Raw genomic sequence first — 13,632 nt, forward strand, 5'->3', positions numbered from 1 at the left:
CAACCTGGAAACAATGATCATACATGTTATATTATTATTATTTATTGATCCATCTCCTCTACATAGTTGGCTGGGAACATGCCTGTTCTACCATGAACAGTGCCCATCCACCAGCCACCTTCATCCTTGCTGATCACTGAAATGATGTCACCGACGTAGAACTCGAGATCGCCCTCCTGCTCAGAGATACAGTCCCATACTGCACGCACCAGCTTCTTACCTGCTGTTGGGGGTGGTGGCGGTATCCTTCGTGACAGAGGTCGCTTCACAGATCCTGGAGAGTCAATGTCGCTGCCACCCGTATAGGGCGTAGGCTCTGGTGAGGATGATGGTGACTTTAACGACATGAGATTGGTGGCAGATCTGCTGCTTGACTGTCCAATGCCATTGGGTGGTGATGATGTCATTGGAGGAAGAGGTGGTTGTCGACCAGTACTCTTTGGCGCTGTCTGATGCAGATGCAAGCTGCTCGCTGATTTGTTGGGAGGTAGTTGTGGCAGTGGATGTGAAGGTGGAATTGGCGTTGATTGTTGTCGTGGTCGGTTCAGTGATGAAGTTGGCGTAGATGGTGTTGCAGTCGTTGCAAACGTTGTTGTATTGACATTGGCCAATATACTAGTGTTGTTGTTGTTGTTGGGAGGTGATGATGATACATAGGAGTTGATGTTGTTGATATTGTTGTTGTTGAGACTGGATGTCAGAGAGGGTGGTGGAGGATTTGATATGGCCACTGGTGCACCTTTGGCATTCAATACTGTTGGCAATGATACATTCCTCTGTAGAGGAGGCTTCTCGAATGATGATGGGTTCAATGGTGTTGTGATGGCTCGATGACCAATGCCAGGTGATGCAGCACCACCTCGCAGATATCGTCTAATGTTGTCTGGTATATCATCTGTGAATGGTATTCTACACTTGAAGCAATACTTTGCCTCCTTCTCATATTCTGTACTACACTCTGGACATATGACCATATTGTTGTTGTTGTTGTTGTATCTATCTATATATATTTATTATTTATAGTGTTTCGCTTATTTAATAGATCTTTGATTCAATGATTATGATGATGATGTTGTAATTGTTCATCCTATCAATCAATTTCACACACCAACAACAAACAAACAATACATTAACATCATCATTAACACAACTACCGCGAACCCTGGATTGATAAGTGAATTCCTGTGTCCATATGGGTAGTTATATAAATATTTATTATTACATCAATTTGATTGCTTTTGGAGAGGGAGGACCAGAACCTAGTATAATATAGGATGGTGATGATGCGTGAACTTGTTGTTGTTGCCTATGTTTGTCATTGTCAATATTATGGTGATCCTCTTCTTGTTCTTCTTGTTCTTCATGTTCTTCTTCAATATCTTGATATAGGATTGTCGTTGTTGTGGAATGAACCATTGTGACTTGTGATTCAAATTGAAGTTGACTTGGAGTTCGTTTGATTGTATCAATGAGTGGTATGTTGTTGTTGTTGTTGTTGTTGTTGTGGAAGTTGTTGTTGCTGCCAATGGATACTGAAGTAACATGTCGATAGTCATTGATTATTACAACATGTGTTCTAAAGTATATATCACGTTTGGGTAAATGATGTACCAGTCTTAGACGTAGAAATAGGAACACACCAATGGCAATTATGAATCCGACACAACCTCCAACAAACACCTGTTGCCATGTATGATACAACAAGTACACTCTAGAGTATGGTACCAATGCAAATGTGAGCAGTGCCAGTGAAATATATGTCACTCGTCTACGATCGCTAATAGTCCGAGTCAATGGATACACTGTTTCAAAGATGATCCAAAACAGCAGCAAGCATGATGTCATTGAGTGTCCTGATGGCATACCATATCTGAATGAATCGAATGAATCGAATGAGGAAGTGAGTGAGTGAGACTTGAGAGTAATGTGATGTGGTGGTGGTGGTGGATGATGGGTCAACTTACGAACAGGCACAAGTACCAATAGGTCTAGGCTGTTTTACAATGTGTTTGAGTATGCCTTCATTCAGTAGCAAAGCCAGCAAAAGCACTGCCAGTGTCAAGAGGGGAATGATTGATTTACGTATGAAGTACCAACCAAGAAGTACAAAGAATACTAGTACTGGAACATAAGAGTAGATCACCATCAACAAAGTGATCACAGATGTCCATGACTCACCCTGTGGAAGACAGATGATGATATCAGCATTCTTCTTACAACTGCCATTGATATATGACAGATCACTTTGTTGTTGCTGCTGCTGATTATATGTATATATGTATCCCTCCTCCATGCATGCTCAAATTATCAAATGTACTGTATTGATTGGATTCGAACAATCCGCCGAAGGAGTCAAAAGGTCACAAGAAAAGGAAACTGACGACGAAAAATTAAGTCCAACTTCCAACAACCGTCGTCTATCGCAAAGAATCTTTTTCAAATCTTGTGTTTTTGTGTGTTTTGACTAGTGTTGAGGGCAACAACTCTGGTTCAAGTTCATCATTTCAGCTCATTAACTTATTACAAATAATACATATAAATATAAACATACAAACATAAAGATGTCTTCAACAACAGCAACAACAACAACTGAAGGAAAGAAGCCAATTAGAGTCTACGTTGATGGTTGCTTCGATGTCAGTATAACTATCAATCGCCACTCAATCATATGACAGCACAACTTACATTAGAGTTGCTCATTCTTTGGACATTGTCAAATATTATAGCTGATGCACTTTGGTCATGCTAATGCATTGCGCCAAGCAAAGGAGTTGGGCGATATCTTGGTTGTTGGTGTGCACACCGATGCAGAGATCGCCAGAAACAAGGGTCCACCCGTCATGAACGAGCAAGAGCGTTACAAGGCCGTCCGTGCCTGTAAGTGGGCCGATGAGGTTGCCGAGGGAGCTCCATATACTGCCACCGTCGAGCTGCTCAAAGAGCTCAACTGTGACTTTTGTGTTCACGGAGAGGATATCTCTGTCGGTGCCGATGGCAAGGATGTCTATGAGACAATCAAGAACTCAGGAATGTTCAGGTAAGTGTTGACGAGACAGGAGTGTCAGCAGTGTTAACATCACAGACATCTGACCATTCTCTTTACGGTGTCACAACAACAGATTCATCAAGAGAACAGAGGGAGTCTCTACTACAGAGTTGGTCGGTCGTATGCTTTTGTTGACCAAGGACCATTTGCAGGGTGTCGAGGAGGGAAGTGCTCTCAACAAGGTCAACCCAAAGGAGTTCCACAAGGTGTCACCATACACCAGTCTGTCTCACTTCCTTCCAACAACCAGAAAGATCGTCCAGTTCTCAGAGGGCAAGTCACCAAAGCCCAACGACAAGATCGTCTACATGGATGGAGGCTTTGACGTGTTCCACGTGGGACATTGCGAGGCTCTGCGCCAAGCCAAGGAGCAGGGAGACTTCCTCATCGTCGGTGTGCACGACGATCTGGTGGTCAACGAGCAGAAGGGATCCAACTTCCCAATTATGAACCTCCACGAGCGTGTTCTCAGCGTTCTCTCGTGCAGATACGTCGATGAAGTGATCATTGGTGCACCATTCACTGTGTCAAAGGAGACCATCGAAGCTCTGGGCATCAATGTCGTGTGTCACGGAGACGATCCCGTTGTTGCCAGCGACGGATCCGATCCATACAAGATCCCCAAGCAGATGGGCATCTACAAGGAGGTCAAGCACACCGAGGGTTTGACCACCAGCGACATCATTCGCAGGATCATTGAGAACCGCAACCAGTTTGAAGCACGTAACAAGAAGAAGCAGCAGAAGGAGGTCGACTTTATCTCTACCAACTAAGTGGAGCACTTAATCAAGTTTAGCTAACTAGCACCTGACACTATTATAATAATAAAGAGTTGTTACCAAGGATGGTGATATTACAATGAACAAGAGAGAGAGAGTGTACAAGACACTCTTTATTTGTTCTTATACTGAGGTGGAACGTAGCTGTACGAGTCGATGAAACTCTCAGAGTAGAGCAAACGTTGTAGGTATATCCATCCATCACGGACATTGGCTGGGGCCTTGTTCAGGATTTGGGCCATGAACAATGTCTTGGGGTTGTCATAGGATGAGGCCAAGTTGGCACTGATGTCTCTCTTGAAGATGGCAGCAGACTGTTCTGGGAGCAACTCGAATGGCTTGTCAATATCGATATACTCTACCATTCTAGTCTTGACACAGCCAGGAATCAACAGTGTGACACCAATTCCATACTCGGCCAACTCCTGTCTCAAAGAGATTGCCAAGCCATGAATATAGTACTTTGATCCAATGTAGCCAGGCATCAATAGAGGCATATAGAAGGCCATACTTCCAACAAATGCAATTTGTCCCTAAAGATAGAGAAGGTTAAACTCTCATTCATATGATAAGTACACTACACTCTACATACATTCCTTCTCTCTCTGAATGCTGGCAGAAGAGGGAGTACAGTATTGAGAACACCATTGATATTGACATTGGCCACCTGACGTATTCTGTCTTCGTAGGTGCTCTCGTAACACTGGAACTCATTGATACCAGCATTGGCAATGACCAGATCGACAGGTGTGCTCTTGTCAATCTTCAACAGCCACTTGGACATTGCATCAGTGTTGGTCGAGTCGATGGTGGACTCTGACACAGTGGCACCCTTCTTCTTGCACAGTTGAGCTACCTCACTCAAACGTCCTTGATCACGACCGGTCAAGTACAAGTTGACACCCTTGGCAGCATATGCTATTGCCAACTCTCTTCCAATACCACTTGATGCTCCAGTACTAAGGTATTCCTTATTAGTTATGCTTGGACTATGATTTGTTACATGAATACACTTACATTACAATACTCTTTGGTGCAGCGAACTGTTTAGTTCTCTTCAAACCTATGAGGAACAACAATGGAGAGAGGAATAAGAAGAGAGCAGTTCCAGCGATGCTGGCACATGCCATCACAGCTGCATATATAAGTGCAGTTATCTGTACCTTCATATCTTTGATATATACTACTTGTAGGGATATGGAAATTAATTAAATAAGTGATCTTAGGACCAAACACTCCACTTCATGAAGGGGTCCGATGATGGTGATGAACATCACCCCAACTTACAAAAAAGGAAAGAGATATTTATTAAATTATTTATTTAGTTAGCTCGCGATAGTTCTTCTTGATATAACCAAGAATAGCTATTATTCCAGTTGGTGTTACACCTGGAACACGACTGGCTGAACCTAATGTGGCTGGTCGTGCCTCTGTCAGCTTCTGTTTTATCTCAGTCGACAGCTGACCAATGTCCCAATAGTCGATGCCCTCTGGAATGGTCCTTGATTCCTCCTTTTGGAACTTCTCAATCTCTGCTTGTTGTCTAACTAAATAGTCAGAGTAGTTACACTCTGCCTCTATAATTGGTATTATCAGTGGAGGAATAGCATCATGTACCTCTGATTTGATCAATGGCTTCAACATCTCTATATTCGTATGAGGTCTCTTCAATATCTCGTACAATGACCTCTTGCTTGTACCAATGTTCTCCACTCCACATGCTTGCATATATTCTATTTGATGTCATACAATCGATCGGTCAGTGGCATGATGTGGAAAGTGAACATGATGTTATACGTACCATCAGCGCTATATTTAGTATCCTTTAGGTAGTTGGTTGTGTCTGTGATAATCCTCTCTTTCTCAATCAATCTATCCATTCTTGCTTGTGTAACACTAGAGTGTTGGTATCCCTTGCGTGTCAATCGTATGTCAGAGTTGTGTGCCCGCAGTGACAGTCGATACTCTGATCTGGACGTGAACATTCGATATGGTTCAGTCACTCCAAGTGTCACTAGATCATCAATTAGTACTCCAATATAGCCCTCTGATCTATCGATGATCATTGGACTTCTTGAACTATCGCATGCCAGTGCTGCATTGATTCCTGCCACTATGCCCTGTGCTCCAGCCTCTTCGTATCCAGTGGTGCCATTGATCTGTCCTGCAAAGTAGAGACCGCCCACCTTCTTGGTCTCGAGTGATGGACGTAGTTCGCGAGGATCCACATAGTCGTATTCAACGGCGTAGCCTGGTCGCAACATTGTGACATTCCCCAATCCTGGTATTGATCGCAGGAACCTGATCTGAACATCCTCTGGCAGAGACACACTGATTCCATTGGGGTATATAACGTCTGTGTTGTAGCCCTCTGGTTCCAGCCAGACTTGATGTGTTCTGCCCTCGAATCGCTCGATCTTTGTCTCTATTGAGGGGCAGTATCGTGGACCGAGACCCTTGCCCCCGCCACTGTCGAGGGAGGGACGTGACTCGAGATTCTCAATGATGATCTTGTGTGATTGTTCCGATGTCCTTGTCATGAAGCATTGCAGTTGTTTGTTGGCATGTTTGACAGTGTCATTCATGAAAGAGAATGGCGTTGGGAATGCGTCACCATTCTGTATCTCCATGCCATTGTAGTTGATTGTCTTGCCATCTAGTCGTGGTGGTGTGCCAGTCTTTAGACGACCCAGTGCGAATCCAAATCGTCCAAGTGTCTTTGAGAGTTGAGTGGCAGCCTTGTCGCCAACACGTCCAGCCAGGGCTGTTTTTGCGCCGACGTGAATGACACCGCCCAAGAATGTGCCAGTGGTAATAACTACTTTGCTTGTCTTGATTATGGTGCCATCATGTAGCACAACACCGCACACCTTGTTGTTGTCGTCCAACTGTAGATCTTCGACCATTGCTTCGCGCATTGAAAGGTTCTGCATGTTGGAAAGCAGATTGTGTATTGACTCTTGATAGAGGTCGCGATCAATCTGTGCTCGTGGACCATGTACCGCTGCGCCCTTTGATTGATTTAGAACCTTGAATTGACAGCCAGCCTCATCAGCAGCAACACCCATGACACCACCCAAGGCATCGATCTCGCGCACCAGGTTACCCTTGCCAATGCCACCAATCGATGGATTGCAAGACATAACACCAATTGTGTTGATTGATTGAGTGACGAGCAATGTTGAAGCGCCCACTCTGGCAGCGGCGGCCGAGGCCTCTGTTCCAGCGTGTCCGCCACCAATCACAACCACATCATACTCTGTCTTGTCTAATCTATTGTGCAGAGGTGATTTGAACCAGAGATTCGGTGCAGATGAGTTTGGCATCATGGCATTGAACAGTGATTGTTGACTGCTGTGTTGTTGTTGTGTTGTTGACGTGAATGATCTGTTGTTGTTGATATGTTGTAGCTTGATAGCACATAATGATCGATAGACGCCATGACTACTTGATGATGTCCTAACAAGGGTGCCATTGACATTCAGAAGAGAGACCAACTTAGTAGTCAACATGTTATTTCTATCGTTGTCGTCTAAGAGCAACACAGTAAATAAAAACGAATCAAATCCTTTCATTTCCTTTTGATTCATTATTATTCACCATTCCATAACCCGCTTACAACACAAACAGAAAACACACAACAAAGAGAGGTGGAAAGGGAAAGCATGGCCACTGTCACTGTTTTACCTGGGTACATATTAAGAATTGTACTTTCATATCTTAGTAGCATTGATGTCCCATGTTTTCTCTTCGTAAGCAGAAACATATTCTCTCAACAGCAAAGTATAGCCCCATCGTCGCTGAAGCACAGCTACACCACAACTTTAAACAGTAGCTTGAGATCATTCAAACACTTGACGAACCATGGTTACCTCTCAGATCGTCCGCCTTTGGAGACACACTTAACAATAGATTACCCCTCTTTACCTTCGTCTGGTCCTGTTCGAATCCCCGCCTCAATTCCCTCGACAATTACATCCTTGCAAGTGCGGGTCAACCCTCACCCCTCTCATCTTCTTCAAGGTGGCATACCCCCGTCTGTGACACAATTATCGTCGGAATATATGAAGCAACTTCAAGCTGGACACATACCAACGACAGTGACACATCTATCATTGAGATATTACAGACAACCACTTCAAGCTGGACACATACCAATGTCGGTAACGCAACTGAAACTGGACAATTTCGATCAGCTACTTCAAACTGAGCACATACCACAGTCTGTCACGAACCTCTACTTGGGGCATTTCAACCAACCTCTTCATGCTGGGCACATACCACAGTCTGTCAAGCACCTCTATTTGGGGCATTTCAATCAACTACTTCAAGCTGGACACATACCAATGTCGGTAACACAACTGAAATTGGTGGAATTCGACCAACCACTTCATGCTGGTCACATACCACAGTCTGTCACGCACCTCTACTTGGGGCGTTTCAATCAACCACTTCAAGCTGGTCACATACCGATGTCAGTGATACAACTGACATTGGTGGATTTCGACCAGCCACTTCATACTGGGCACATACCACAGTCTGTCACGCACCTCTCTTTGTGGCATTTTGACCAACCACTTCAAGCTGGACACATACCAACGTCGGTAACACAACTGACACTGGAAAATTTCGATCAGCCACTTCAAGATGGATATTTACCACATTCTGTGAAACAACTATCATTAGTATGTTACAACCAACCACTTCAAGCTGGACACATACCATTGTCGGTAGCACAACTGACAATGGACAATTTCGATCAGCCACTTCAAGATGGACATATACCACAGTCTGTGACACAGTTATCGTTGGAAAGATTCAATCAACCACTTCAAGATGGACACATCTCGCCATCTGTGGTAGATTTATCGTTGGAATGCTTCAATCAATTGCTCCATGTTGGGAATATACACTCTCATTCTGCAATGCGTTTAAGTTTTGGTCGTCTCTTTAATCAATATCTCTCAATTGAGCACATTCCATCAGCCACATCACTATCGATCCAAAACTCTCAATTCTCTCCTGAGAACTTTGGCCTTCATTGCCACAGCCGTCTCGACACGATCACAATTGTCCATGAACTACAAGGTCAGGGCTCTTCATCATTTTTGGATTTCAATTGTGATTCTCTTTTGATGAGGAACCTTTCACATCTCATTGTCCAGATCAAGACAGAGTCAGCTCACATGCCAAAGAAAATCAGCGATGGCGCTCCACACTCTCTTCTGCGCTTGCTCAAGTCAATCCCAACAATAACTCTGCAATTCTTTAACGGCTCCTTTGACATTGATTTTGAGACTATTTGGAGACATCTGGATGGCAGGACAGCACTATTTGTATCGGTAACCAAGGCAGATGGCGATGGAATCGTTTCATTTTGGAATTTTCCAACTTTACCAAATGATTCCAACAATAGTTCAACTCCAGATCAACTCAGACTCAGAGAGTTTTTGGAACAGAAAACCATAGTTCAGATGTCCAGGTTTACAAAGGATAAACTGCGTCAATATCTTTCGGTCATGGGCGTATCAACAAATAATACTCCTATGACGAATCTCAACATGGCAAAAGCCCTGTCCAAAGCTCTAAGTAATAATAACAAAAAATTGTAGCCAATTTAATAGTCGGGAATAGATTGTATTTGAACATTCATCAATTAATGTGTGATTCAATGTTGTTTATTTATTTATATTCAATGTTAATATTATTATTATGATTGTTGCTCATCCATCATAAGTTTATATTGTGGGGAATCCATCTCGACGGGATGGTGATACTGAACGCTCATCTTCTTACTGATCACAATGTAGGCAATGATACCTATCACTGACACTCCAAGTGTTACTCCGACAATGATGCCGGCCAATTGGCCCGTGCTCAGACCAGTATCTCTGGGTGGCACTGGTGGATGAGTTGGGTCCACACATGGTGTCGATGAGACGTTGTAGTAGGTGATTGAACATCTGCCGTTGGATGTCACTGTCAACGTGTAGTTGTGGCGTCTAACCAGTGGGAAGGTCTTGGACTCGCCTGTCGAAGTGCCAAAGGTAACTGGCAGCGCTGTCTTGTTGGTGGTGTCGGTCAGTGTGAAGTTGTACACTGTCGTGTTGTCCGAGAGTAATCCACCACCGATTGAGCTAACGATGATAGAGTCACATGTTGTCTTGTTGACAAATAGTTGGAGGTCACCCATTGTGTTCTCCACAGTGACTGGTGTCTCAAAGTATCTACGACATGTTGGTATGTTGACCCATGTCCTCAAGATATAGTCTGCTGGTGGGACAGAAAGGAGAGTGGCTGTGCCGTTGGTGGTGTTTAGACTTCTCTCCAACAATGTTCCATTGAGCACGATGGTGGCATAGTTGCCAGTGGGTAGTCCTCCAACTGTGGCAGACACTGATCCAGAACCAGAGTCGTTGGAGCAGGTTCCAAAGGCATCTACATCCACCAATGGATTGTTATCAAAGCTGACATCGATGATGCTTGACGCCTTGGTGGTGCAGAATGGGTTGGCAATCAATGTCTGTTGGTAGACGTATGATCCGCTGACCATATCGTCAAACAATCCGTCCAAAGATGTGTCCACCACCACCATCTGATCAGAGTCCTTGAACAGACGATAGAATGATTTGACACTGCTGCTGTCTGTTGAGTTGCTGCTGATGTTCAATCTACCAGTGTATCCAGCCTGACACAACTCATTGGTAGGTGTGATTATGTTGTTGGCCAGTTGGACGACAAAGTCTGGTGTGGTCACGGACATATTGTTGAACTGACATCCTGTGGACACGTGTGTGGCCGTCAAGTAGTAGGTGGTGTTGAACGACAGACCGGTGAACTGTCCATCAGTGCCGACGGCTACGATCGAAGAGCGGTCCAGATTGGTGAGGTAGACATTGGTGTAGTCCTTGGTGTTGTTGAGCTGGAACTTTCCATTGGTGAATCCACAGTCGGCGGCATTGAGTGTGAAGGTTGGTGTTGGAATAGAATCATTGCTCAATGTCAGACTGAGTGTGCGGTTGTATTTGCACACATCCTTGTAGCCAATGAATACGGTGAAGTTGGTGTTGCCCGCCAACTTGTAGATGGTTTGGTTGAGCACTGTGCCAACATCGGATGTGACCTTGAAGTCCTTGATCAAGTCTGGGTTGGTGGCCGACACAATAACAACTCCATCGGTGTTCACACCACATCCCGAGGGAGACGTTGTGGCGAATGTGAATGGCACATCGGTGTAGGATCCGATGGTGATCACCTTGGTGAACTGACAGTTGCTGTCATTGAGGCTGATCAGGAAGGTGTGCTTTCCAGCGGGGAGTGTGTTGATAGTGCTTATATCGGTATAGGTGTCTACACCATTGACAACAATTGTCTTGATGGCGACGTCATTCGATGCCTTGAACGTCACTGAACCATCCTTTGAGCCACTGCAAGTCTCATTCGGGTTGATCACCTTGGCGTCAATTGTGATGGTCTCGACGATCAGTTCTGATTCTTTGATTTGGAGTGAACCATTGCACTGTGCGTTGGTGAAAGTCAGGTTGTGAGGAGCGGCATTGACAATCCATCCACCCTCAGTGTCGTTGTAGGCTACGGTGCCATCAAGTAGTACGTCAAAGGTAGGCTTTGGATTGATTGTAATCTTGGCCTGTGTATCGGTCGAGTTACAGGAATCATCCTTCTTCGAGACGGTGTAGCTTAGGACAAAGTCACTGTCACTAAAGATGCTAAATGTCGTGAGGTAGTAGGTGGTCGAGGGACAGACAAGACCGAACGAGATGTTGTGTGCGCCAACGGTCAGACCAGAGTACAACTTATTGAGTGGCATGATGGCGCCATCAATAGAGATGTTGGCAATGTTGGAGAAGTTGCCTTGGATCTCGAGCACAGAGTCCATCGAGTACTTGCAAGTGTTGTTCTTGGTGACCACTGGCAAGGGGACATCGTACTGGACGGCGATTGGTGCTGTCCAATTGTACTGTGCCACGCATCCATAGATCGTGGTGAAGTTGAGCAGCACATTCTGTCCAGCCACAAAGTTGTATGTGAAGTTGGAGGCAAACAACTCTGGCGACAGTTTAACGAGGTTGAAGCTGACGGTACCCAATGAGCACTGGGTGGCATTGGCAATCAGGGTCTCCTCAACCTTTGATGAAAGCTTGTTGGCTGTGATGTCCACCAGTTGAACTGGGAGTCTGAGTGGGGCCACACGGTACGGGTCGTCGCACTGTCCAGTCTCACCATAGATGTACTCCAACGTGATGTTGGAGGCAGCGGGCACATTTGAGAAGATGCCATTCTTGTGGTCTATCCTGATCATGGTGCCATTTGAAAGGCCTACGTTCAGATTGATCGATGAGTAGTCGAGGAAGTTGACAACAGATACAACTGCTGAGCGAAGACATCCGGTGGGTGGGAGGGAGACGCTGACCTGGGGAGGTGGTGCAACTGTGATCACTGGTGCGGGTGGGGTCACTGTGAACTGGCGCAGGATGTTCTTGGTGGTGTCCATCGAGCACTTGGCAGAGGTCAACGTGAATGTCGAGCCATATGGAGCAATGAATGAGTTGTAGGTGATTTCGACGTTGAGGTTTGAAGAGTTGAGCACGACCAAATCGCTAAACACTGTGCTGTCGTAGTGCAAAGAGATGTTGGCATACTGTTGAGTGCATACTGTCGTCACGTTGTTGATGTTGTTGATGACCGTCGTCTTGACGTTGGTCTGATGCACATCGATGGCGTACACTGGCACCAACAAGCCCTGCGAGAAGGTCTCTGATGACTTACATCCATTGCCGGTGTAGGTGACGAGGACCGAAGGGGAGCCGTCCAGTGCGAAGCTGCCATTGACCACTGGCTGTCCATTGGCCTTGAACTCGGGTGCAGCGTCGGTGAAACCGGCGGGCAGAGATACGGCAACGGTTGACTGGCGCACACAGGGCGAGGCGTTGAGAGTAAGTGTCAATCTGGGCGATGATGACACCAACTCCAATCTGATCATCTGAACTCCACAATCAGTGCTGTTCAATGAGAGTGTATATTTTCCACTTGGAAGATTGGCGAATGTCACCTTGTCATCTGACAATGTCTGGTCGATGTTGGATGTATTCTTTAGAGATACATTGATGTAGGTCAATCCGCTCGGGGTTGTCAATGTCACTGATCCAGTGCTATTGCCACACACTGGTTGGACAACAGTATACACTGGTGATGATTTCATATCTGATTGATTGATTGGATTGGATTGGTTAGTGATTCACTTCAATTATATTACTGATTGATATTATTGATTGATGAGATTAGACATACATGGACCATAGTTTATGAGTATTGTTGTAGTATTAAAATCGGTGGCGGTGACATTGGCTTGGATGGTGTAGACACCAGCCTCAAAGTAGTATGGTGCAGTTAACAGGTCACCATTTGAGTTTTTGAAGATGGTTGTTGGATAGGTGGCGTTTGGTATCAACTCGCCCATTGAGAATGAGCATTTAGGCTGGCTAATGGTGTAGAGTGTACTAATGTCCACTGGTGCTGGTGGGTCAACAGGTGGATCCTGTGCCAAAACACATGACAGAACCAACAATGTAAACATCAGCTGAACCGATGTTTTAAAAGTCGACTGCATCATTGATTGGTAATTTTATATATAATATATATTGTTATTATTATTATTAAAGAGATTAATGGATTAATGAATGATTATAACAATTTAATGTATAAGTAAGAATATGAATGATGTTGAAGTTGATTAATTAATTGATTGATTGATCGATTGATTGGTTAGGGGTGAGTGGGTGATGGATG

The 13,632-nt window shown here is 44.8% G+C and overlaps 6 protein-coding genes across 6 annotated transcripts; 2 read left to right on the plus strand and 4 right to left on the minus strand.

The window, feature by feature from the left end:
• Positions 1 to 41: 41 nt before the first annotated feature.
• Positions 42 to 974, minus strand: SAMD00019534_119940 (hypothetical protein; the record flags this gene model as incomplete). Its single annotated transcript, XM_012892736.1, has 1 exon — positions 42 to 974. The coding sequence occupies one exon, from the start codon at positions 972 to 974 to the stop codon at positions 42 to 44; it is 933 nt and encodes a 310-aa protein (XP_012748190.1).
• A 1,587-nt stretch (positions 975 to 2,561) lies between these two features.
• Positions 2,562 to 3,816, plus strand: SAMD00019534_119950 (hypothetical protein; the record flags this gene model as incomplete). The annotated part of the gene is made up of 3 exons (XM_012892737.1): positions 2,562 to 2,636; positions 2,727 to 3,037; positions 3,120 to 3,816. Coding segments are annotated over 3 exons (1,083 nt in total), but the record flags the coding sequence as incomplete, so codon positions are not given.
• A 125-nt stretch (positions 3,817 to 3,941) lies between these two features.
• SAMD00019534_119960 (hypothetical protein) lies at positions 3,942 to 4,994 on the minus strand (the record flags this gene model as incomplete). The annotated part of the gene is made up of 3 exons (XM_012892738.1): positions 3,942 to 4,358; positions 4,418 to 4,784; positions 4,843 to 4,994. Coding segments are annotated over 3 exons (936 nt in total), but the record flags the coding sequence as incomplete, so codon positions are not given.
• Positions 4,995 to 5,142: 148 nt separating this feature from the next.
• SAMD00019534_119970 (hypothetical protein) lies at positions 5,143 to 7,337 on the minus strand (the record flags this gene model as incomplete). The annotated part of the gene is made up of 2 exons (XM_012892739.1): positions 5,143 to 5,558; positions 5,627 to 7,337. 2 exons carry the CDS (start codon positions 7,335 to 7,337, stop codon positions 5,143 to 5,145), a joined length of 2,127 nt encoding a protein of 708 aa, XP_012748193.1.
• Positions 7,338 to 7,919: 582 nt separating this feature from the next.
• On the plus strand, positions 7,920 to 9,398 carry SAMD00019534_119980 (hypothetical protein; the record flags this gene model as incomplete). The annotated part of the gene is made up of 1 exon (XM_012892740.1): positions 7,920 to 9,398. A coding segment is annotated over one exon (1,479 nt), but the record flags the coding sequence as incomplete, so codon positions are not given.
• Positions 9,399 to 9,535: 137 nt separating this feature from the next.
• Positions 9,536 to 13,420, minus strand: SAMD00019534_119990 (hypothetical protein; the record flags this gene model as incomplete). The annotated part of the gene is made up of 2 exons (XM_012892741.1): positions 9,536 to 13,047; positions 13,135 to 13,420. The coding sequence occupies 2 exons, from the start codon at positions 13,418 to 13,420 to the stop codon at positions 9,536 to 9,538; spliced, it is 3,798 nt and encodes a 1,265-aa protein (XP_012748195.1).
• Positions 13,421 to 13,632: the final 212 nt, after the last annotated feature.

This window comes from Acytostelium subglobosum, assembly GCF_000787575.1.
Source record: "Acytostelium subglobosum LB1 DNA, scaffold: scaffold37, whole genome shotgun sequence".
In the NCBI taxonomy this organism is placed as follows: domain Eukaryota; phylum Evosea; class Eumycetozoa; order Acytosteliales; family Acytosteliaceae; genus Acytostelium; species Acytostelium subglobosum.